Genomic DNA, 19,803 nt, shown 5'->3' with positions numbered 1-19,803 from the left:
TTTGACCATTGAATTTTGGTCTTTTCCCAATATTCTAGAACACGAATACAACGTTGAAACAACATGCTTTTTGACAACGTTTATTCAATGTCAGGTTCTGACGGTGATTTGACCATTGAATTTTGGTCGTTTCCCAACCAAAATGCAACAACACTAATACGAAGTTGAAACATGATTTTTGACAACGTTTATTAAATGTCAGGTTGTGACGTTGATTTGACCATTGAATTTTGGTTTCTACAACACATTCTACAACACAAATACATTGAAACAACATGCTTTTGTCAACGTTTATTCAATGTCAGGTTCTGATGTTGATTTGACCGTACAATTTTGGCCATTTCCCAACCAAAATTCTACAACACATATACAGTACGCTGAAACAACATGCTTTTTGACAACGTTTAATCAATGTTGGGTTCTGACGTTGATTTGACCATTGAATTTTGGTAATTTCCCAACAAAAATTCAACAACACAAATACAACGTTGAAACATGATTTTTGACGTTTATTCAATGTCAGGTTGTGACGTTGATTTGACCATTGACCTTTGGTCATTTCCCAAACAAACTTCTACTACACAAATAAATACATTGAAACATGCTTTTTTTAACATTTATTCAATGTCAGGTTATGATGTTGATTTAACCGTGGAATTTTGGCCATTTCCCAACCAAAATTCTACTACACAAATATGTTGAAACAGCATGCTTTTTGACAACGTTTGATCAATGTCAGGTTCTGACGTTGATTTGACAATTTAATTTTGGTCATTTTCAGACCAAAATTCTACAACACAAATACAACGCTGAAACAACATGATTTTTGACAACGTTTATTCAATGTCAGGTTCTGACGATTTGACCATTGAATTTTGGTCATTTCCCAACCAAAATTTAACACAAATACAACGTTGAAACACGATTTTTGACAACGTTTATTCAATGTCAGGTTGTGACGTTGATTTGACCATTGACGTTTGGTCATTTACCAACCAAAATTTAACAACACAAATAAAACGTTGAAACATGATTTTTGACAATGTTTATTCAATGTCAGGTTCTGACGTTGATTTGATCGTTGAATTTTGGCCATTTCCCAACCAAAATTCTACAACACAAATACGTTGAAATAGCATGCTTTTTGACAACGTTTGATCAATGTCAGGTTCTGACGTTGATTTGACAATTTAATTTTGGTCATTTTCAGACCAAAATTCTACAACACAAATACAACGCTGAAACAACATGATTTTTGACAACGTTTATTCAATGTCAGGTTCTGACGATTTGACCATTGAATTTTGGTCATTTCCCAACCAAAATTTAACACAAATACAACGTTGAAACACGATTTTTGACAACGTTTATTCAATGTCAGGTTGTGACGTTGATTTGACCATTGACGTTTGGTCATTTACCAACCAAAATTTAACAACACAAATAAAACGTTGAAACATGATTTTTGACAATGTTTATTCAATGTCAGGTTCTGACGTTGATTTGACTTTTGAATTTTGGTCATTTCCCAACAAAAATTCAACAACACAAATACAACGTTGAAACATGATTTTTGACAACGTTTATTCAATTCCAGGTTGTGACGTTGATTTGACAAATCAAATGACCTTTGGTCATTTCCCAAACAAATTTCTACTACACAAATACATTGAAACAACAACATGTCAGGTTGTGACGTTGATTTGACCATTGACATTTGGTCATTTCCCAAACAAACTTCTACTACACAAATAAATACATTGAAACATGCTTTTTTCAACATTTATTCAATGTCAGGTTCTGATGTTGATTTAACCGTTGAATTTTGGCCATTTTCCAACCAAAATTTTACAACACAAATACAATGTTGAAACAACATGATTTTTGACAACGTTTATTCAATGTCAGGTTCTGACGATTTTACCATTGAATTTTGGTCATTTCCCAACCAAAATTTAACAACACAAATACAACGTTGAAACACGATTTTTGACAACGTTTATTCAATGTCAGGTTGTGACGTTGATTTGACCATTGAAATTTGGTCATTTCCCCACCAAAATTCTACGACAAAAATACGTTGAAACAACATGCTTTTGTCAACGTTTATTCAATGTCAGGTTCTGACGTTGATTTGACCATTGAATTTTGGTCGTTTCCCAACCAAAATTCAACAACACAAATACAACATTGAAACATGATTTTTGACCATGTTTATTCAATATCAGTTTGTGACGTTGATTTAATCATTTAAATTTTGTAATTTCCCCACCAAAATTCTACAACACAAATACGTTGAAACAACATGCTTTTTTTCAACATTTATTCAATGTCCGGTTCTGATTTTGATTTAACCATTGAATTTTGGCCATTTCCAAACCAAAATTCTACAACACAAATACGTTGAAACAGCATGCTTTTTGACAATGTTTAATCAATGTCGGGTTCTGACGTTGATTTGACCATTGAATTTTGATCATTTCCTAACCAAAATTAACACAAATACATCGTTGAAACATGATTTTTGACAACGTCTGTTCAATGTCAGGGTGTGACATTGATTTGACCATTGAAATTTGGTCATTTCCCCACCAAAATTCTACAACACAAATACAACGTTGAAACAACATACTTTTTGACAACGTTTAATCAGTGTTGGGTTCTGACGTTGATTTGACCATTGAAATTTGGTCATTTCCCCACCAAAATTCTACAACACAAATACAACGTTGAAACAACATACTTTTTGACAACGTTTAATCAGTGTTGGGTTCTGACGTTGATTTGACCATTGAATTTTGGTCATTTCCAGACCAAAACTCTACAACACAAATACGTTGAAACAACATGCTTGTGTAAACGTTTAATCAACATCAGGTTGTGGCGTTGATTTGACCATTGAATTTTGGTCATCTCCCAACCATCAACGTTGTCTCAATTTACAAATACAACTATTTTGCAATGTTGTTTCAACGTCAGTTTTAAAGGACATGTATATATAATCAACGTTGTATCAATGTCGTGTGCCTGCCCACAAAATATTAAAAGTAGCTACTTAGATTCGTGCTGATATCATATCGTATTTAATATCAGTATGAGTTCCAATATCGGTAGTGCAATAGTTGTATCGGGACACCGCTATAAATAGCCATGAATTGATACAGTGAATAAAGACCTTAAGTAACATTAATCCCTCCCCCCGCCTTCCAAATAGTACGTGAAGCCGATGGACTTCCACGAGGAGGTCCGGCCCCACAGAGACCTGGACGCCTTCCTGGTGGAGGCGAGCATTCTCCTGGACGAGGACGCCGCCACGCTGGACGAGGTCCTGAGGCGCATGTTGAGCAGTGTGGCAGAGGACACCCGTGATGGGGGCTGTGACGTGGACCAGGTCATGGGCTCGCTGTTCACAGACAAGGGCAGGAGGGAGCTGAACGGTAAGAAGATGACAAACCGACTTCCGCCCGAGGGCAGCTGGGATAGGCTCCAGCGCCTCTGCGACCCCGAGAGGGACAAGCGGTAGAACATGGACGGATGGATGGAAGATGACCAACACTCAGAGAGTGACGTTGAAGCTTGTTTTTTTTTTCCGTCTTTGTTTCCCCCGACAGTCCATCTTCTGTCAGAGACCATTCAGGGGGTGACTTCCACGGCCACTGGCATTCATTATCAGCAGTCCTGGCTCTGTATTCTGTGAGTACATGGCCGTAACCTTGGCTTTAAAGTGCGGACTCTGCAGTCGGGGCAGTGCGCCATATTTGTTTTCACTTTTGAGTAATCATTGTACTCTGCAGAAGGGGCCATGTCCTACTGGTATCAGCACAGGATGTTGTTTCTAGAGATTGACACCCGGATATTTAGACGGAGTAGTCAGTGTACGAACCACTGAAAAGGAGTCGACGCAGGGTGTCAAATGTGCAGCCCGTAGTTATTTTTTTTATGCTTTTGTGCTAATTTTGCAGGTATACACCTCAGCGTCAAATATTTTGTTACTAAACAAACGATAGTCCGCCCTGAGATCGGTAGGTCGTGAGTTCAAACCCCGGCTGAGTCATACCAAAGACTATAAAAATGGGACCCATTATCTCCCTGCTTGGCACTCAGCATCAAAGGTTGGAATTGGGGGTTAAATCACCAAAAAATTATTCCCGGGCGCGGCCACCGCTGTTGCCCACTGCTCCCCTCACCTCCCAGGGGGTGATCAAGGGTGATGAGTCAAATGCAGAGAATAATTTCGCCACACCTAGTGTGTGTGTGTGACAATCATGGGTACTTTAACTTAACTTGTTAGCATGCTAAGGTTAGTATTATCGGCCAATAAATGCTTTAAAATGTAATATCGGAAATGATCGGTATCGTTTTTTTTTTTTATTATCGGTATCGGTTTTTTATTAAATCAACATAAAAAACACAAGATACACTTACAATTAGTGCACCAACCCAACAAACCTCCCTCCCCCATTTACACTCATTCACATAAAAGGGTTGTTTCTTTCTGTTATTAATATTCTGCTTCCTACATTATATATCAATATATATCAATACAGTCTGCAAGGGATACAGTCCGTAAGCACACATGATTGTGCGTGCTGTTGGTCCACTAATAGTACTAACCTTTAACAGTTAATTTTACTCATTTTCATTCATTACTAGTTTCTATGTAACTGTTTTTATATTGTTTTACTTTCTTTTTTATTCAAAAAAATGTTTTTAATTTATTTATCTTATTTTATTTTATAAATTTTTAAAAAAAGGACCTTATCTTTACCATACCTGGTTGTCCAAATTAGGCATAATAATGTGTTAATTCCACGACTGTATATATCGGTATCGGTTGATATCGGTATCGGTAATTAAGAGTTGGACAAAATCGGAATATCGGATATCGGCAAAAAAGCCATTATCGGACATCCCTAGTTAGTATGTATTTTTTAATGTATATACCTCAGTCATATTTTGATACTTGATGCATGCTAACGTTAGCAGGCGAGCATCTTAAACAAATATCAGGTGCACACCTCAGAGTGATATATTTTGGTGCTTGACACGTTACAGTTAGCATTTTAGAATGCTACATTGTTTTTTATACACCTCAGTGTTATATATGTTGGTATTGCACTAAGGCTAACTGTAAGCATGCTATTGTCATACTTGCCAACCCTCCCGAATTTCAGTGCCCCTCCCGAAAATCTCCCGGGGCAACCATTCTCCCAAATTTCTCCCGATTTCCACCTGTACAACAGTATTGGGGGCGTGCCTTAAAGGCACTGCCTATAGCGTCCGCTTTTCCTCCATACAAACAGTCACATAATATGTGTGGCTATTACACAAACACACAAGTGAATGCAATGCATACTTGATCAACAGCCATACAGGTCACACTGAGGGTGACCGTATAAACCAGTGGTCCCCAACCACCGGGCCGCGGCCCGGTACCGGTCCGTGGACCGATTGGTACCGGGCCGCGGCCGCACAAGACATTAAAAAAATATATATATATATTTTTATTAAATCAACATAAAAAACACAATATATACATTATATATCAATATAAATCAATACAGTCTGCAGTGTCCTAAGCACACATGATTGTATTTCTTTATGACAAAAAAAAGAAAAAAAAATTTTTTTTTTACTACCCCCAGCCCCCAGCCCCCCCCCCCGGTCCGTGGGACAAATTTTCAAGCGTTGACCGGTCCCCAGCTACAAAAAGGTTGGGGACCACTGGTATAAACAACTTTAACACTGTTACAAATATGCGCCACACTGTGAACCCACACCAAACAAGAATGACAAACACATTTCGGGAGAACATCCGCACCGTAACACAACAGAACAAATACCCAGAACCCTTTGCAGCACTAACTCTTCCGGGACGCTACAATATACACCCAAATCCCGCCCCCCCGAACCCCGCCCACTTTCAACTTGTTTAAGTCGGGGTCCACGTTAATCAATTCATGGTAAAGTTACATTGTTTAATGCATCCAGCGGGGCATAATAATGTGTTAATTCCACGACTGTATATATCGGTATCTGTTGATATCGGAATCGGTAATTAAGAGTTGGACAATATCGGATATCGGCAAAAAAGCCATTATCGGACATCTCTAGTAATCCTCCTTTTTCATTGTCCCATTTACTCTCTGTAAAGCACCAGTTCCATAATACTACCACCACCATACTTGACGGTAGGCATGGTGTTCCTGGGATTAAAGGCCTCACCTTTTCTCCTCCAAACATATTGCTGGGTATTGTGGCCAAACAGCTACATTTTTGTTTCATCTGACCACAGAACTTTCCTCCAGAAGGTCTTATCTTTGTCCATGTGATGTCAGATGAAACAAAAATGAAAATCTCAAAACATACCTCCTTTTTTTTTTTTACATTGCTGACGTAGTCATGTGCTAACTAACAGGCGATACTTTTCCGATCAGCTGCAAGGTGAAGAGCCTGCAGAAACGCCATGTCTGCATCGCACGTCTGGAGAGGCCGCAGAACTGGGGGGTCAACTGCTGCGAGGCGCGCTACGTCGTCCTCATCCTGGCCCCGCACAGAACAGTAAAAACCCCGTGAAGTAGTGCACTTCCTACCGCAAACCTCTTCTGACCGCTTCCATCCTCCCCTTCACAGAAAAGCACAAAGTCCGCCATTGAACTGGGAAGAACATTCGCAACCATGTTCTCAGACATTTCCTTCAGACAGAAACTTCTAGAGACCAAGACCCGGGAGGAGTTCAAGCAAGAACTGGTCCGCCAGCGACAGCAGCTGTCCATGGTCAGGGTGAATCCCGTAGTCGAGGACGTGGATGACTCCGATCCACGGAAAGGCAAAGCACTTAAGGTACGGCTAAAGACCGTATAACAATAAACCCGCATGTTCTCTCAAAGTCCTTCCCGTGGTTTAGCACTGCAGCCAGGCATGTAAATACTGTATGAGGAGCCACCAAGTGCCAAACGATGTGATTATCCCGAGTCCGCAATCCGCTATCCGGACCTGGGGAGCGAGAGGCAGATGGGTTGGATAAAAAGTCTGCCAAGTCTGCCTGGCAGCAGAACGTGTGCAGACTTAAGTGTTTCATGGTGTCCACTGTGGACATTCAGACTCTAACACTCCATGGAGAAAGTGGTGTTGGGGAGGAGAAAGGTTCTATGGGTAGTGCGGCATATTGTGGTTCTACCAAGTTCCTTTCAACCACAGCAGATCTTTATACATAGAGAAGGTCCTTGAAGCCAGCAGAGAGGACCTTCGACTCGTAGGTGAATAAAAACTGCAAAGCTCTTCTATAATATTGACGATCTTTGACTCGCTCTTTTGTAATTGTCTCTAAAGGTTTTCCTGTCACATAGAGGATCTTTGACTAGCATTTTGCTGTGTATGCCTAGAAACAACAGAGCACCCATGTCATATTGAGAATCTTTGACTAGCATTTTTGTGATAGGTCCTCAAAAACAGCATCGCGCTGATGTCTTATTGAGGGTCTTTGACCAGCGTTTTTGCAGTAAGTCCTCAAAAACAGCATTGCGCTGATGTTATATTGATGGTCTTTGACTAGCGTTTTTGTGATAGGTCCTCAAAAACAGCGTCACACTGATGTCATATTGAGTGTCTTTGACTAGCGTTTCTGTAATAGCTCCTCAAAAACAGCATCGTGCTGATGTCTTATTGAGGGTCTTTGACTAGTGTTATTGCAGTAGGTCCTCAAAAACAGCATCACACTGATGTCATATTGGGGCGGTATAGCTCGGTTGGTAGAGTGGCCGTGCCATCAACTTGAGGGTTCCAGGTTCGATCCCCGCTTCCAGCATCCTAGTCACTGCCGTTGTGTCCTTGGGCAAGACACTTTACCCACCTGCTCCCAGTGCCACCCACACTGGTTTAAATGTAACTTAGATATTGGGTTTCACTATGTAAAGTGCTTTGAGTCACTAGAGAAAAGCGCTATATAAATATAATTCACTTCATATTGAGGATCTTTGACTAGCGCTTTTGTATTAGCTCCTCAAAAACAGCATCGCGCTGATGACATTGAGGGTATTTGACTAACGTTTTCGCAGTAGGTCCTCAAAAACAGCATTGCACTGATGTCATATTGAGGGTCTTTGACTCGTGTTTTTGCAGTAGGTCCTCAAAGAAAGCATCGCACTGATGTCTTGAGGGTCTTTGACTAGCGTTTTTGAAGGTCTTCAAAAACAGCATCGCGCTGATGTCATTGAGTTTCTTTGACTAGCATTTCTGTATTAGCTCCTCAAAAACAGCATCGCGCTGATGTCACATTGAGGGTCTTTGACTAGCGTTTTCGCAGTAGGTCCTCAAAAACAGCATCGCACTGATGTCCTATTCAGGGTCTTTGATTAGCGTTTTTGCAGTAGGTCCTCAAAAAAAGCATAGCACTGATGTCTTGAGGGTCTTTGACTAGCGTTTTTGCAGTAGGTCCTCAAAAACAGCATCGCGCTGATGTCATATTGACGGTCTTTGACTAGCGTTTTTGTAATAGCTCCTCAAAAACAGCATCGCGCTGATGTCACATTGAGGGTCTTTGACTAGCATCTTTGCAGTAGGTCCTCAAAAACAGCATGGTGCTGATGTCTTATTGAGGGTCTTTGACTAGCGTTTTTGCAGTAAGTCCTCAAAAACAGCATTGCGCTGATGTTATATTGACGGTCTATGACCAGCGTTTTTGTGATAGGTCCTCAAAAACAGCGTCACACTGATGTCATATTGAGTGTCTTTGACTGGCGTTTTTGTAATAGCTCCTCAAAAACAGCATCGCACTGATGTCATATTGAGTGTCTTTGACTAGCGTTTTTTGTAATAGCTCCTCAAAAACAGCATCGCGCTAATGACATATTGAGGGTCTTTGACTAGCATTTTCACAGTACGTCCTCAAAAACAGCATCGCACGGATGTCATATTGAGTGTCTTTGATTAGCGATTTTGCAGTAGGTCGTCAAAAAAAGCATCACACTGATGTCTTGAGGGTCTTTGACTAGCGTTTTTGCAGTAGGTCCTCAAAAACAGCATCGCGCTGATGTCATATTGACGGTCTTTGACTAGCGTTTTTGTAATAGCTCCTCAAAAACAGCATCGCGCTGATGTCACATTGAGTGTCTTTGACTAACGTTTTTGTAATAGCTCCTCAAAAACAGCATTGTGCTGATGTCATATTTAGGGTGTTTGACTAGCGTTTTTGCAGTAGGTCCTCAAAAACAGCATCGCACTAATGTCATATTGAGTGTCTTTGACTAATATTTTTGTAATAGCTCCTCAAAAACAGCATCGTGCTGATGTCATATTGAGGGTCTTTGACTAGCGTTTTTGCAGTAGGTCCTCAAAAACAGCATCGCACTAATGTCATATTGAGTGTCTGACTAACATTTTTGTAATAGCTCCTCAAAAACAGCATCGTGCTGATGTCATATTGAGTGTCTGACTAACATTTTTGTAATAGCTCCTCAAAAACAGCATCAAGCTAATGTCATATTGACGGTCTTTGACTAGTGTTTTTGCAGTAGGTCCTCAAAAACAGCAGCTTACTCATGTCATATTGAGGATATTGGTTGAGCGTTTTTGCAGAATATGTTTAAAGCACACAAGTCACATAGAAAACCTTTGGCTGACATGTATGCAGTTTGTCCTTAAAAACAGCAGATGGCTCCTGTTATATAGAGGATCTTTGACTAACACTTTGCAGTGTATGCCTAAAAACAGCACACCAGTGTCATACAGAGAATCTTTAACTAGCGTTTTTGTAGTAGGTCCTTAAAAACAGCAACGCGCTAATGTCATATTGAGGGTCTTCCCGAGCATTTTTGCAGTAGGTCTTTTTGAAAACAGCAGTGCTATTTTGTCCAAAAAAGGATTGTTTAACCAGCATTTTTGCTGTAGGTCTTTAAAAAATGGCAGCACTATCCTGTCATATTGATGATCTTTGACTACCAAGTTTGCAGTAGGTCCTTAACAAGTTTAGAGCCCTCCTGTCACATAGAGGATCTTTAATTAGTGTATTTTATAGTATATAATTAAAAACCGCAGAGCACACCTGTCACACAGAACATATTTTGCCTACTGGTTTGAGTAGGTCCTTAAAAACAGCAGAACGCTCCTGTCATATTGATGATCTTTGACTACCAAGTTTGCAGTAGGTCCTTAACACGTTTAGAGCCCTCCTGTCACATAAAGGATCTTTGATTCACACTGTTTTATAGTATACAATTAAAAACCGCAGAGCACACCTGTTACACAGAACATATTTTGCCTACTGGTTTTGAGTAGGTCCTTAAAAACAGCAGAACGCTCCTGTCGTATTCAGGATCTTTGAGTTTATTTACGAAGATATTAGCCACTTGGTGACGGCAAGGTGTGAGGTGTCTGTCTCTGTCAGCTTCTTTAAAAACACCCTAAATTTGTGTTTTTGCAGCTCTTCAAATATTAACCCAGCGTACTGACCAGCTAACATGTTCAGTTCAGTTTCAGTGCATTTGGAACATGCAAACGATACAATGTGATGCATCACCCATTTCCAGTTGTTTCATTCCAGCACGTCCGAAAAGGAGTAGGAAGAAGCTGAGCTTATTTAATTCTACCCCTTTTCATACCATAGCAATTTTATCCAATTTCCTTGTTGTCTGTAACAGAACAGTGACCAAATAAATAATATACCATAGCAAGCATACAAATATTAAATACCTAAATAATCTTTGTCTCAAACAAAAAGGGGAAAAAAAGGGTTCAAGATGTTCATCATAATTCTTGTTCTGTTTACTTTGTGAACACTTGTAGTTTGAATAGTCTGTTAAAGTGAATTATATTGGTGCTTTGTTTGATTTCTTTGCTTAATCCATTCCATAATTTCATTCCACATACTGATATACTAAAAGTTTTAAGTATTGTACGAGCATACAAATATTTAAAATTAGATTTTCCTCTAAAGTTATATTTCTCCTCTTTTGTTGAGAATAATTGTTGTACATTCTTGGCTAGCAGGTTATAGTTGGCTTTATACATCATTTTAGTTGTTTGCACATGCACTAAATTGTTGAATTTCAATAATTGTGATTTAATACATAAAGGGTTTGTATGTTCTCTACATCCAACATTATGTATTATTCTAAGTGTGTGAAAAGTTGACATGGAAAGGTCATATATTGCATGTGAAAAATAAGGTATCTAAAAGTTTATTTATTTTGAACAAGGATAAATACAGTTTCCTGTTTAATACAATGAGGATGTTATATTGCTCAATTATTCTACCTTATTTCAATTATTGTGCAGAAATATGGGAAAATACATATCACAGCAACATAATGCCTTTATGTCTTTCACAGAAAAGAGCAATTCGTATCATTTTTACAGTAGACTATAGAGACCACACAAATCCACTCTTCATTAGGTCAGGATTATTAAAACTAAAAGACATTGTAGAATTGCATACTCTATTAGTGATGTTCAAAGCTAGAAATAAAGTTCTTCCGAAGGACTTACAAAAGTTATTTGTGTTCACGTCTGAAGATGAGAACCACAGAAGGCCGTATGATTTTAAACATCCAAGAGTGCCAACAAATTTGAAGCAAATGTGCTTGTCTGTTGCTGGTGTGAAAGCATGGAATTCTCTAGACAAAGACTTGAATTTAAAAAGAGTTACAAAAAGAGACAACTGGAATTATATCAAACTGATTTTTGATTTTTGATTGGACGTGTCATTTTGAAAATGCTTAAACGAAAATTAAAAGTATGTTGGAGTTGGGGTGCTGGTGGAGGGAACAGTGATAAAGTCATCTAAAATAATTTGTGTTAAAAAGGGGGCAGATAAATATAAGAATGGTATTCTTCCATCTGCTCCTTTCGGATCATGGAAATGTATAAGAAACAAAAAAAACAATGAAAGTGTCAACTGTATATGGCTTGTATATATGCATTTTCATGAAAGGAATAAAAAGAAATGATGATGATGATGAAATTATATTTTTTTCTAACATTGGAAGTGAATGAAGCGCACATTTGTAGTTGTTTCCCCATATTTCTGCACAATAACTCAGATATGTAACACTAGTGAGCAGTAGAGAATATGAAGTGATTTGTGGTCTAGAACATGTTTTGCTTTATTCATTATTGACTTGTTTCTTGCTACTTTATTTTATATATTTTTTACATGAAATGTCCAATTAATCTATTATTACACCCCAAAATGTGTTTTCTTTTACCCTTTCTATATCTACTCCATCTCTTTGTAATTGTGTTTGACTTTCTCTTCTACGGTTACCAAATTGCATTATTTTAGTTTTACTGACATTCAAAGATAGTCTGTTTTTGTCAAACCATCTTTAATATCTTCTGAACAAAAGGCTGTTGTATTATCTGCAAATAGTACTAACTTTAAGTCCTTTATAACTTTACAAATGTCATTTATATAGAGATTGACCAATTTTGGTCCGAGTATTGATCCCTGAGGTATACCACAACATATTTTTAGCTCTGTGGAAGTGTGTTCGCCTATCTTCCTGTTGGTTAAGTAGCTTCTTACCCAGTTCACGTGGTCTTGTTTCCATTGCAGTGGAAGGAGTTCTTCAAAGCCGGTAAAGGTGTTTACGACGACCTCCGCCGCCGCCTGCCCCTCTACCCTTCGGACTACACGGACGGTGGGTGGTAAACGCTGCTGGCGGTCTTCGCCTCACTTCAGAGATTGTTCTTTAACACCACTTTGACCACTGAAGGTATCATCGGGAAAGACCGCTGTCTGCTCAAGTACACGACCACCGCCATTTTCCTCTACATCGCCATCCTGCTGCCCGCCATCGCATTCGGCTCTCTGAACGACGAAAGCACGCGAGGGGAGATAGGTGGTGTTAAATGTCACACCTCACAATGACGGTGTGATAAAAAGACTGACAACTAGGGCCACGTGTCTTTCTCAGATGTTCAGAAGACCATTGTCGGCCAGAGCATCGGCGGTGTGATCTACGCCTTATTCGCCGGCTCCCCGCTTGTCATTCCGTTGACCACCGCGCCGCTCGCCATCTTCATTAGCGGTACGTACTTCTACATCTACTGTACACCCGGGCTATTCAACTGGCCCAATTCCAGTTCACTTCAAAACATGGGAGACAAACATTTTTGCAGCACATTCCTAAAAACAGTAGAGAGCTGGTGTTGCAAAGAGGAACTTGGACCACACATTGGCAGATCCTTGCATTGACATTTCAACCTTGCTAGCAAACACTGCGGTCCAAACTTGTGATTTACATAAGTGAGGCATTCCTCAAGGCACCGCTTTAAGTCCTCTCCTTTTTGGCAGTTACATTTTTTTTGTAATGTCATTTATGTAAGTAAAATGTTGCTGTAGTTTGTTTACTTCAGATCTAGTCAGTAGTAGTTTAACTTCTTTAGTTCAACTAGTGGTGTTCCTCAAGGTTCCATCTTAGGTCCTCTCTATTTCATCGTCTTGACCTATTGAACTGGTGGCCTTCGAGTTCAGTTCAATTAACCTTTTTTGCAGAAGAACCTTAAAAACACTAGAGTGCTGTCATAGAGATGATCTTTGACTAGTTTTTTGCAGAAGATCCTTAAAGGCAAACTTATTTATTTTGCCTATCGTTCACAATCATTATGAGAGACAAGAACACACGCCTTTTTTTTTTAGGATTTTAAAGATGAAGATGCAGCTAATGGAAGTCACCGTTGTAGCCTTCAAAGCCTCTAAAACAACTCCAAAACCTTCCAGCAACATTTTATATACACACTGCAAGTATATATGTCTAATGTAGTAACAGAAACCTTCATAACATAATGTAATATGTTTTATATACACGCTGCAAGTATATATATAATATAGTAACAGACACCTTCATAACAATATGTAATATGTTTTATATACACACTGCAAGTATATATATAATGTAGTAACAGACACCTTCATAACAATATGTAATATGTTTTATATACACGCTGCAAGTATATATATATATATAATGTAGTGACATACACCTTCATAACAATAAGTAATATGTTTTATATACACACTGCAAGTATATATGTAATGTAGTAACAGACACCTTCATAACAATATGTAATATGTTTTATATACACACTGCAAGTATATATATAATGTAGTAACAGACACCTTCATAACATAATGTAATATGTTTTATATACACACTGCAAGTATATAGGTATAATGTAGTAACAGACACCTTCATAACAATGTAATATGTTTTATATACACACTGCAAGTATATATACATATAATGTAGTAACAGACACCTTCATAACAATATGTAATATGTTTTATATACACACTGCAAGTATATATATAATGTAGTAACAGACACCTTCATAACAATAAATAATATGTTTTATATACACACTGCAAGTATATATATAATGTAGTAACAGACACCTTCATAACAATATGTAATATGTTTTATATACACACCACAAGTATATATATAATGTAGTAACATACACCATAACAATATGTACAATGTACACACTGCAAGTATATATATATACACATATATATATATATATATATATATATATACACATATATATATATATATATATATATACATACATACATACATACATACATATATATATATATATATATATATATATATACATACATACATACATACATACATACATACATACATACATACATACATATATATATATATATATATATATATATATATATATATATATATATATATATATATATATATATATATATATATATATATATATATATATATATAGATGTAATATAGTAACAGACACCTTCATAACAATATGTAACATGTACAATATTTACCCTATTTTGATCATTTCCGGGACTGATTTTTTTTCCCGCGCATTGATTTCTGTTTCCATAGCAACACACTTCCGACTTCTGGCAACAAATGTGTGTTTCTACTTCCGGAAACAAACGCACGTGTTTTCTAGTCATGGCAGAATCGATAAACAACGAAGACGACTATTTTTGGATAAATGAGGATTCACAACCTTATATTTTTGAAGCTGAATATACCGAGGATGAACTGCTGCTTGTAGAAGCGAGCACGAAGGAAGGGTGAGACGTTGGAGCAGACGGACGCCGAGAGAGTGAGGTGAAAGTGATTTGAATCTGCAAATGTGGAATTTGGAGCCAAGCTATTTCGACATAAATGGCGTGCTTACACAAACAAACCGAAAAAACGTCCTCGGCCAGCTGGACCAAACGCACAACTGTCCATCCAGTGAGTCACTTTAATATCAATCATGATACATGCAGCACGTCATGTGTGTTATTACAACTACAGTACATACACTGTCTGGCTAGCTGTGTACAAACAAAACATGAAATAATACTTAACTGTAATATGATTGTTCATATTTTTCAGTCAGTACAGATTGGTGTCTTATCGCATTGTGTTGTGCATTACAAACTCAAACTCGTTTCATGTTGTAGATGCTGGCTTATCCCTTTCTGTAGCTAGCTTTTACGGCTAATACCGAAGCATGCCGATGTGCTACTACGCTAGAAAAATAGTTCCTCAGTGTTCACTCTTACAGTAACAATGTCGCTACAGCTTGGTTATTATACAGGTTACGGAACATAAATTAAGTATTGTTGGCTGTTGTTGAATGCATTTTAAAATAATTTAGAGGTAGAATTGATTGCTCCCATTAGCTGCATTGCTAATGGTACGATTTTTACATGTTAGAATGCAAAAAAAAACGTTTGTCTTCTTGACTCTCATAATGATCGTGAACGATAGGAAACATTCCCAAAAAAGTGCAGTTCCCCTTCAAAAACAGCAGATCACTCCTTTAACTCTGACAAAACAAATATACCTAAATCAAATGTCTACTGTATGTACTTTGGAATATACTAAATAAGAAGGGATAAGTCCAGTCCTCAGGTCCTTGGCTTTCTAGAAACGTGTCCCTCCAAACAATAGTTGGCCATCCCTGGTCTATACCAACAGTGCCACCCTTCTAACGCATCCTCGTGTTTGTTCACAGTGATCCGAGGCATCTGCGACGACTACGCCCTCGACTTTGACGCGTTCTACGCCTGCATCGGTCTGTGGAACAGTTTGTTCCTCATCCTGGGAGGTTTTTTCAACGTCAGCCTGGTGATGAAGCTCTTCAAACGGTGAATGCACAACACCATTTTGCCGTGGAGCCCTGCTTTCGTATTTGGTAGAAGTCAGACGGAACTACTAAGTCCAGTCTGAGACGCTGGTTGACTTCTGAGTTGTTTTCTGTTGGAAATAACACTATTGCCTTTATAAGACTTTAGAATTAGAGTTGTATAACAAAACTAGTGCTGTCAATGATTAATTTTCTGAATCAGATTATAACATTTGTGATTTTTCATCAATCATGATTAATTGTGTGAATGTTCCAAAGCATTCACACACATGGTTTTCTACACCAAAACTCATCTATTTATTCTTATTCTTCTTCTCCAGGTTTTGGCGCGCTCTACCTTCTACATTTTTCACCCGATTCAAACCGTTCCAATTTAAAACTGTTCAGCCTATTCGGGAATCGCAGGCTTTCCCTTGACAAATTCCAAAAATTCCCAAATTTCCCAGAATTCAAGGTATTCCTGGACATTTTTCCCATTCAAAATGAATTGTCCATTTTTCAAACTTCCACCATTTCCACATTTTTCAACATATTCAAACCATTCCACCTTCAACACATTCCACCATTCTGAAAATTCAAACTACCCTTTTTCCAAGTTCAAAAAAATTCCAGGATTTTCCAGAATTCCTGGTTTTCCAAAGCCCTATTTCTACCCTTTATTCTGGCGACTACTCCTTCCACATTTTAACGCATTTCAACCGTTCCACCGTCAAAACATTCCTCTTAATCAGGACAAAAAACAAAGTTGTTTTTTGAACTGGAAAAATTCCCGGTTTTACCGAAATTCCAGGAATTCCGAAATACTATTTCTCATTTCAACATGTTACTATTTAAACTTTTCTCCACCGATTTGGAAAAAATTCAACACCAACCATTTCAACTCATTCAGCCCATTCAAGTTTTTAACCATTTTCAAAAATATTCCCGCTTTTCCCGAAATGCCCCATTTTTTCTGAAATTCCCATTGAAATCAATGGGACATTCTTCAAAGTTCCAGAACTTCCACATTTTTCATCTGATTCAAACCGTTTCAACTTCAAAATGTTCAGCCTGTTCAGGAATTGTGTGCTCTACTTAAACAATTCCCGGATTTCCCATAAGTCCTTTTTTTTTTTTTTGCATTATCCCCATTCAAAATGAATTGGCCATTTTTCAAAGTTCCACAATTCCGACATTCTTCAACCCATTCAAAACATTCCACCTTTAACACAATCGCCCATTCTGGAAATTCACACTACCCTTTTTCCAAGTTAAAAAAAAGATTTTCCGGAAATTCCCCAATACCATTTACTACTTCAACATTTCTTGCCCGATTTAAACAATTCTAACACCAACCAATTCAGCTCATTCAGGACATTCATGCTCCTAATCATTTTCAAAAAGTCCCGCTTTTACCAAAATTCCCAAATTAAAGGAATTTCCCATTGAAAAGAATGGGAAATTTTTCCAAGTTGCACAATTCCCACATTTTTCAAACTATTCAAACCATTCCACTCATCCTGGACATTCAAACTAACACGTTCCCAAGTTCCAAACCAAATTCCGTTTTTTCTGGAAATTCAAACTCTTCAACATTCAAACCATTCCAACATTCAAACTATTCTTACATTCATACTACATTCTGTTAGCATTTCAGTTCAACTTCAGCATGGGAGCATTCGCACACAATTCCTTCAGGAATTGCCTCATCTAGTTATATTGAAAATATTTTTTTTTACATGCAACAATTACTGAACATATAAAATGTAAATGTGCCAGATTGTAGCCAGAGGCTAATTTCCATCTGCAGTCCCCGGCAGGTTAATGGTATATACTGTAGTGTATACCAAACTTGATGATATAGGTATATACCATTGATCTTCCGGGGACCAAACAAGCTCCCACTCATTCAGAGTTTAGTGTTTTCTTGAATTTATTTTTGCTGTATTTGTTGGTCCGTAAAAATAATGCCTACATTAAGCCGGTCCCTGGTACAAATAAGGTCGGGGACCAATGGTATAGATCAGTGTTTTTCAACCTTTTTTGAGCCAAGGCGCATTTTTTTCATTGAAAAAATCCGGAGGCACACCACCAGCAGAAATCATTAAAAAATGAAACTCAGTTGACAGTAAAAAGTCGTTGTCGCAGTTGTTGGATATGCATTTAAACCATAACCAAGCATGCATCACTATAGCTCTTGTCTCAAAGTAGGTGTACTGTCACGACCTGTCACATCACCCCCTGACTTATTTTGACTTTTTTGCTGTTTTCACGTGTGTAGTGTTTTAGTTCTTGTCTTACGCTCCTATTTTGGTGGCTTTTCCTGTTGCAGTTTCATGTCTTCCTTTGAGCGCTATTCCCCGCACCTGCTTTGTTTTAGCAATCAAGAATATTTAAGTTGTTGCTATCTTTTTTTGTGTGGACATTGTTGTCACGTCATGTACGGATGCACTTTGTGGACGCCGTCTCTGCTCTACACGCTGTAAGTTTTTGCTGTCGTCCAGCATTCTGTTTTTGTTTACTTTGTAGCCAGTTCAGTTTTAGTTTCGTTCTACATAGCCATCCCGAAGCTTTAATGCCTTTTCTTAGGGGCACTCACCTTTTGTTTATTTTTGGTTTAAGCATTAGATACCTTTTTACCTGCATGCTGCCTCCCGCTGTCGCCTGCATATTGGGATCACGACAAACCGTTGTCGTCTTACACGACGTGTTCCCGACATCTACAAAGCAATTAGCTACCGACTTCCACCGCCTGATATGGTATGGTATGGTATAACATGGTTACTCTGCCGAGCTCTAGACAGCGCCGACACTCAACGGCACATTATTTGCAGATTATAATTACTGGTTTGTAAAAAATATTTTCAACCCAAATAGGTGAAACGGCATAATCTCCCACGGCACACCAGACTGTATCTCACGGCAACGGCACAGTGGTTGAAATACACTGGTATAGAGGATTTTTGACCGTCTTTTTTGCAGAAAGTCTTTAAAAATAGCATTTCACCACAGTAACCTGCCACGTTTGGTCGTCACAGACCAAAAAAACGACCTATCGCACTTAGCATTCTGACTACCTTCTTGTCGTGGTGTGACCTCGAGGCGAGGACAGACGGTGTTATGACTCCTTTCTTTTAGTGCGTGCTGCCACGTTTCATCACGTTCTGTGCCCTTACGTTGTGTCTGCTTGTATCTCCCCAGCTCCACAGAGGAAGTCATCGCCTTGTTCATCTCCGTGGCGTTTGTTGGCGATGCGGTGAAGGGCACGGTTAAAAGTGGGTCCACCGGGTTTTAATAAGAATAGTCGGCGACGTAATAATGGCGTCTTTCCCTCACGTGATCCAGTTTTTCAACACTTCTTCCACGAACCCTCCCTGGCGACCGCAAACGGCACGCTGGTGCTTCACGAGATAAACCAGGTTCTCGAAAGGCTGAAGAACGTGACGGAGGCCCGTCCCGACGCACACGCTGGAGGTCACGCCTCGGCCTTCCTGCCCAAGTCTCTGGTGCTGTGCTCCAGAGAGATCCCCATCCTGTGCCTGCTCCTCATGCTGGGAACCTTGTGGCTGGGGTACACCCTCTACCTCATCAAAAGGAGGTAGGCCACATCGGCGCGAAGGAGTGTGTTTAATCGAATAAAACGCATATTGTGGCATTACCGTATTTTTCGGAGTATAAGTCGCT

At 38.7% G+C, this 19,803-nt stretch overlaps 1 protein-coding gene across 3 annotated transcripts in view; it reads left to right on the top strand.

Annotated features, from left to right (window-relative positions):
• Window positions 1–19,803, top strand: part of LOC133645171 (solute carrier family 4 member 11-like) — a 96,539-nt gene that overhangs the window by 65,342 nt on the left and 11,394 nt on the right. For all 3 annotated transcript variants that reach the window (XM_062040020.1, XM_062040022.1, XM_062040023.1), the window contains 10 exons: window positions 3,215–3,437; window positions 3,612–3,693; window positions 6,438–6,561; window positions 6,634–6,843; window positions 12,554–12,638; window positions 12,714–12,839; window positions 12,915–13,028; window positions 16,009–16,141; window positions 19,321–19,394; window positions 19,465–19,717. In XM_062040020.1, the coding sequence (XP_061896004.1) occupies window positions 3,215–3,437; window positions 3,612–3,693; window positions 6,438–6,561; window positions 6,634–6,843; window positions 12,554–12,638; window positions 12,714–12,839; window positions 12,915–13,028; window positions 16,009–16,141; window positions 19,321–19,394; window positions 19,465–19,717 (1,424 nt within the window). The remainder of the gene's footprint in view (window positions 1–3,214; window positions 3,438–3,611; window positions 3,694–6,437; window positions 6,562–6,633; window positions 6,844–12,553; window positions 12,639–12,713; window positions 12,840–12,914; window positions 13,029–16,008; window positions 16,142–19,320; window positions 19,395–19,464; window positions 19,718–19,803) is intronic.

This window comes from Entelurus aequoreus, linkage group LG28 (genome assembly GCF_033978785.1).
Source record: "Entelurus aequoreus isolate RoL-2023_Sb linkage group LG28, RoL_Eaeq_v1.1, whole genome shotgun sequence".
NCBI classification, from domain to species: Eukaryota; Metazoa; Chordata; class Actinopteri; order Syngnathiformes; family Syngnathidae; genus Entelurus; species Entelurus aequoreus.
The sequence above is the reverse complement of the archived record's forward strand: the minus strand, read 5'-3'. Positions and strand labels throughout refer to the sequence as shown.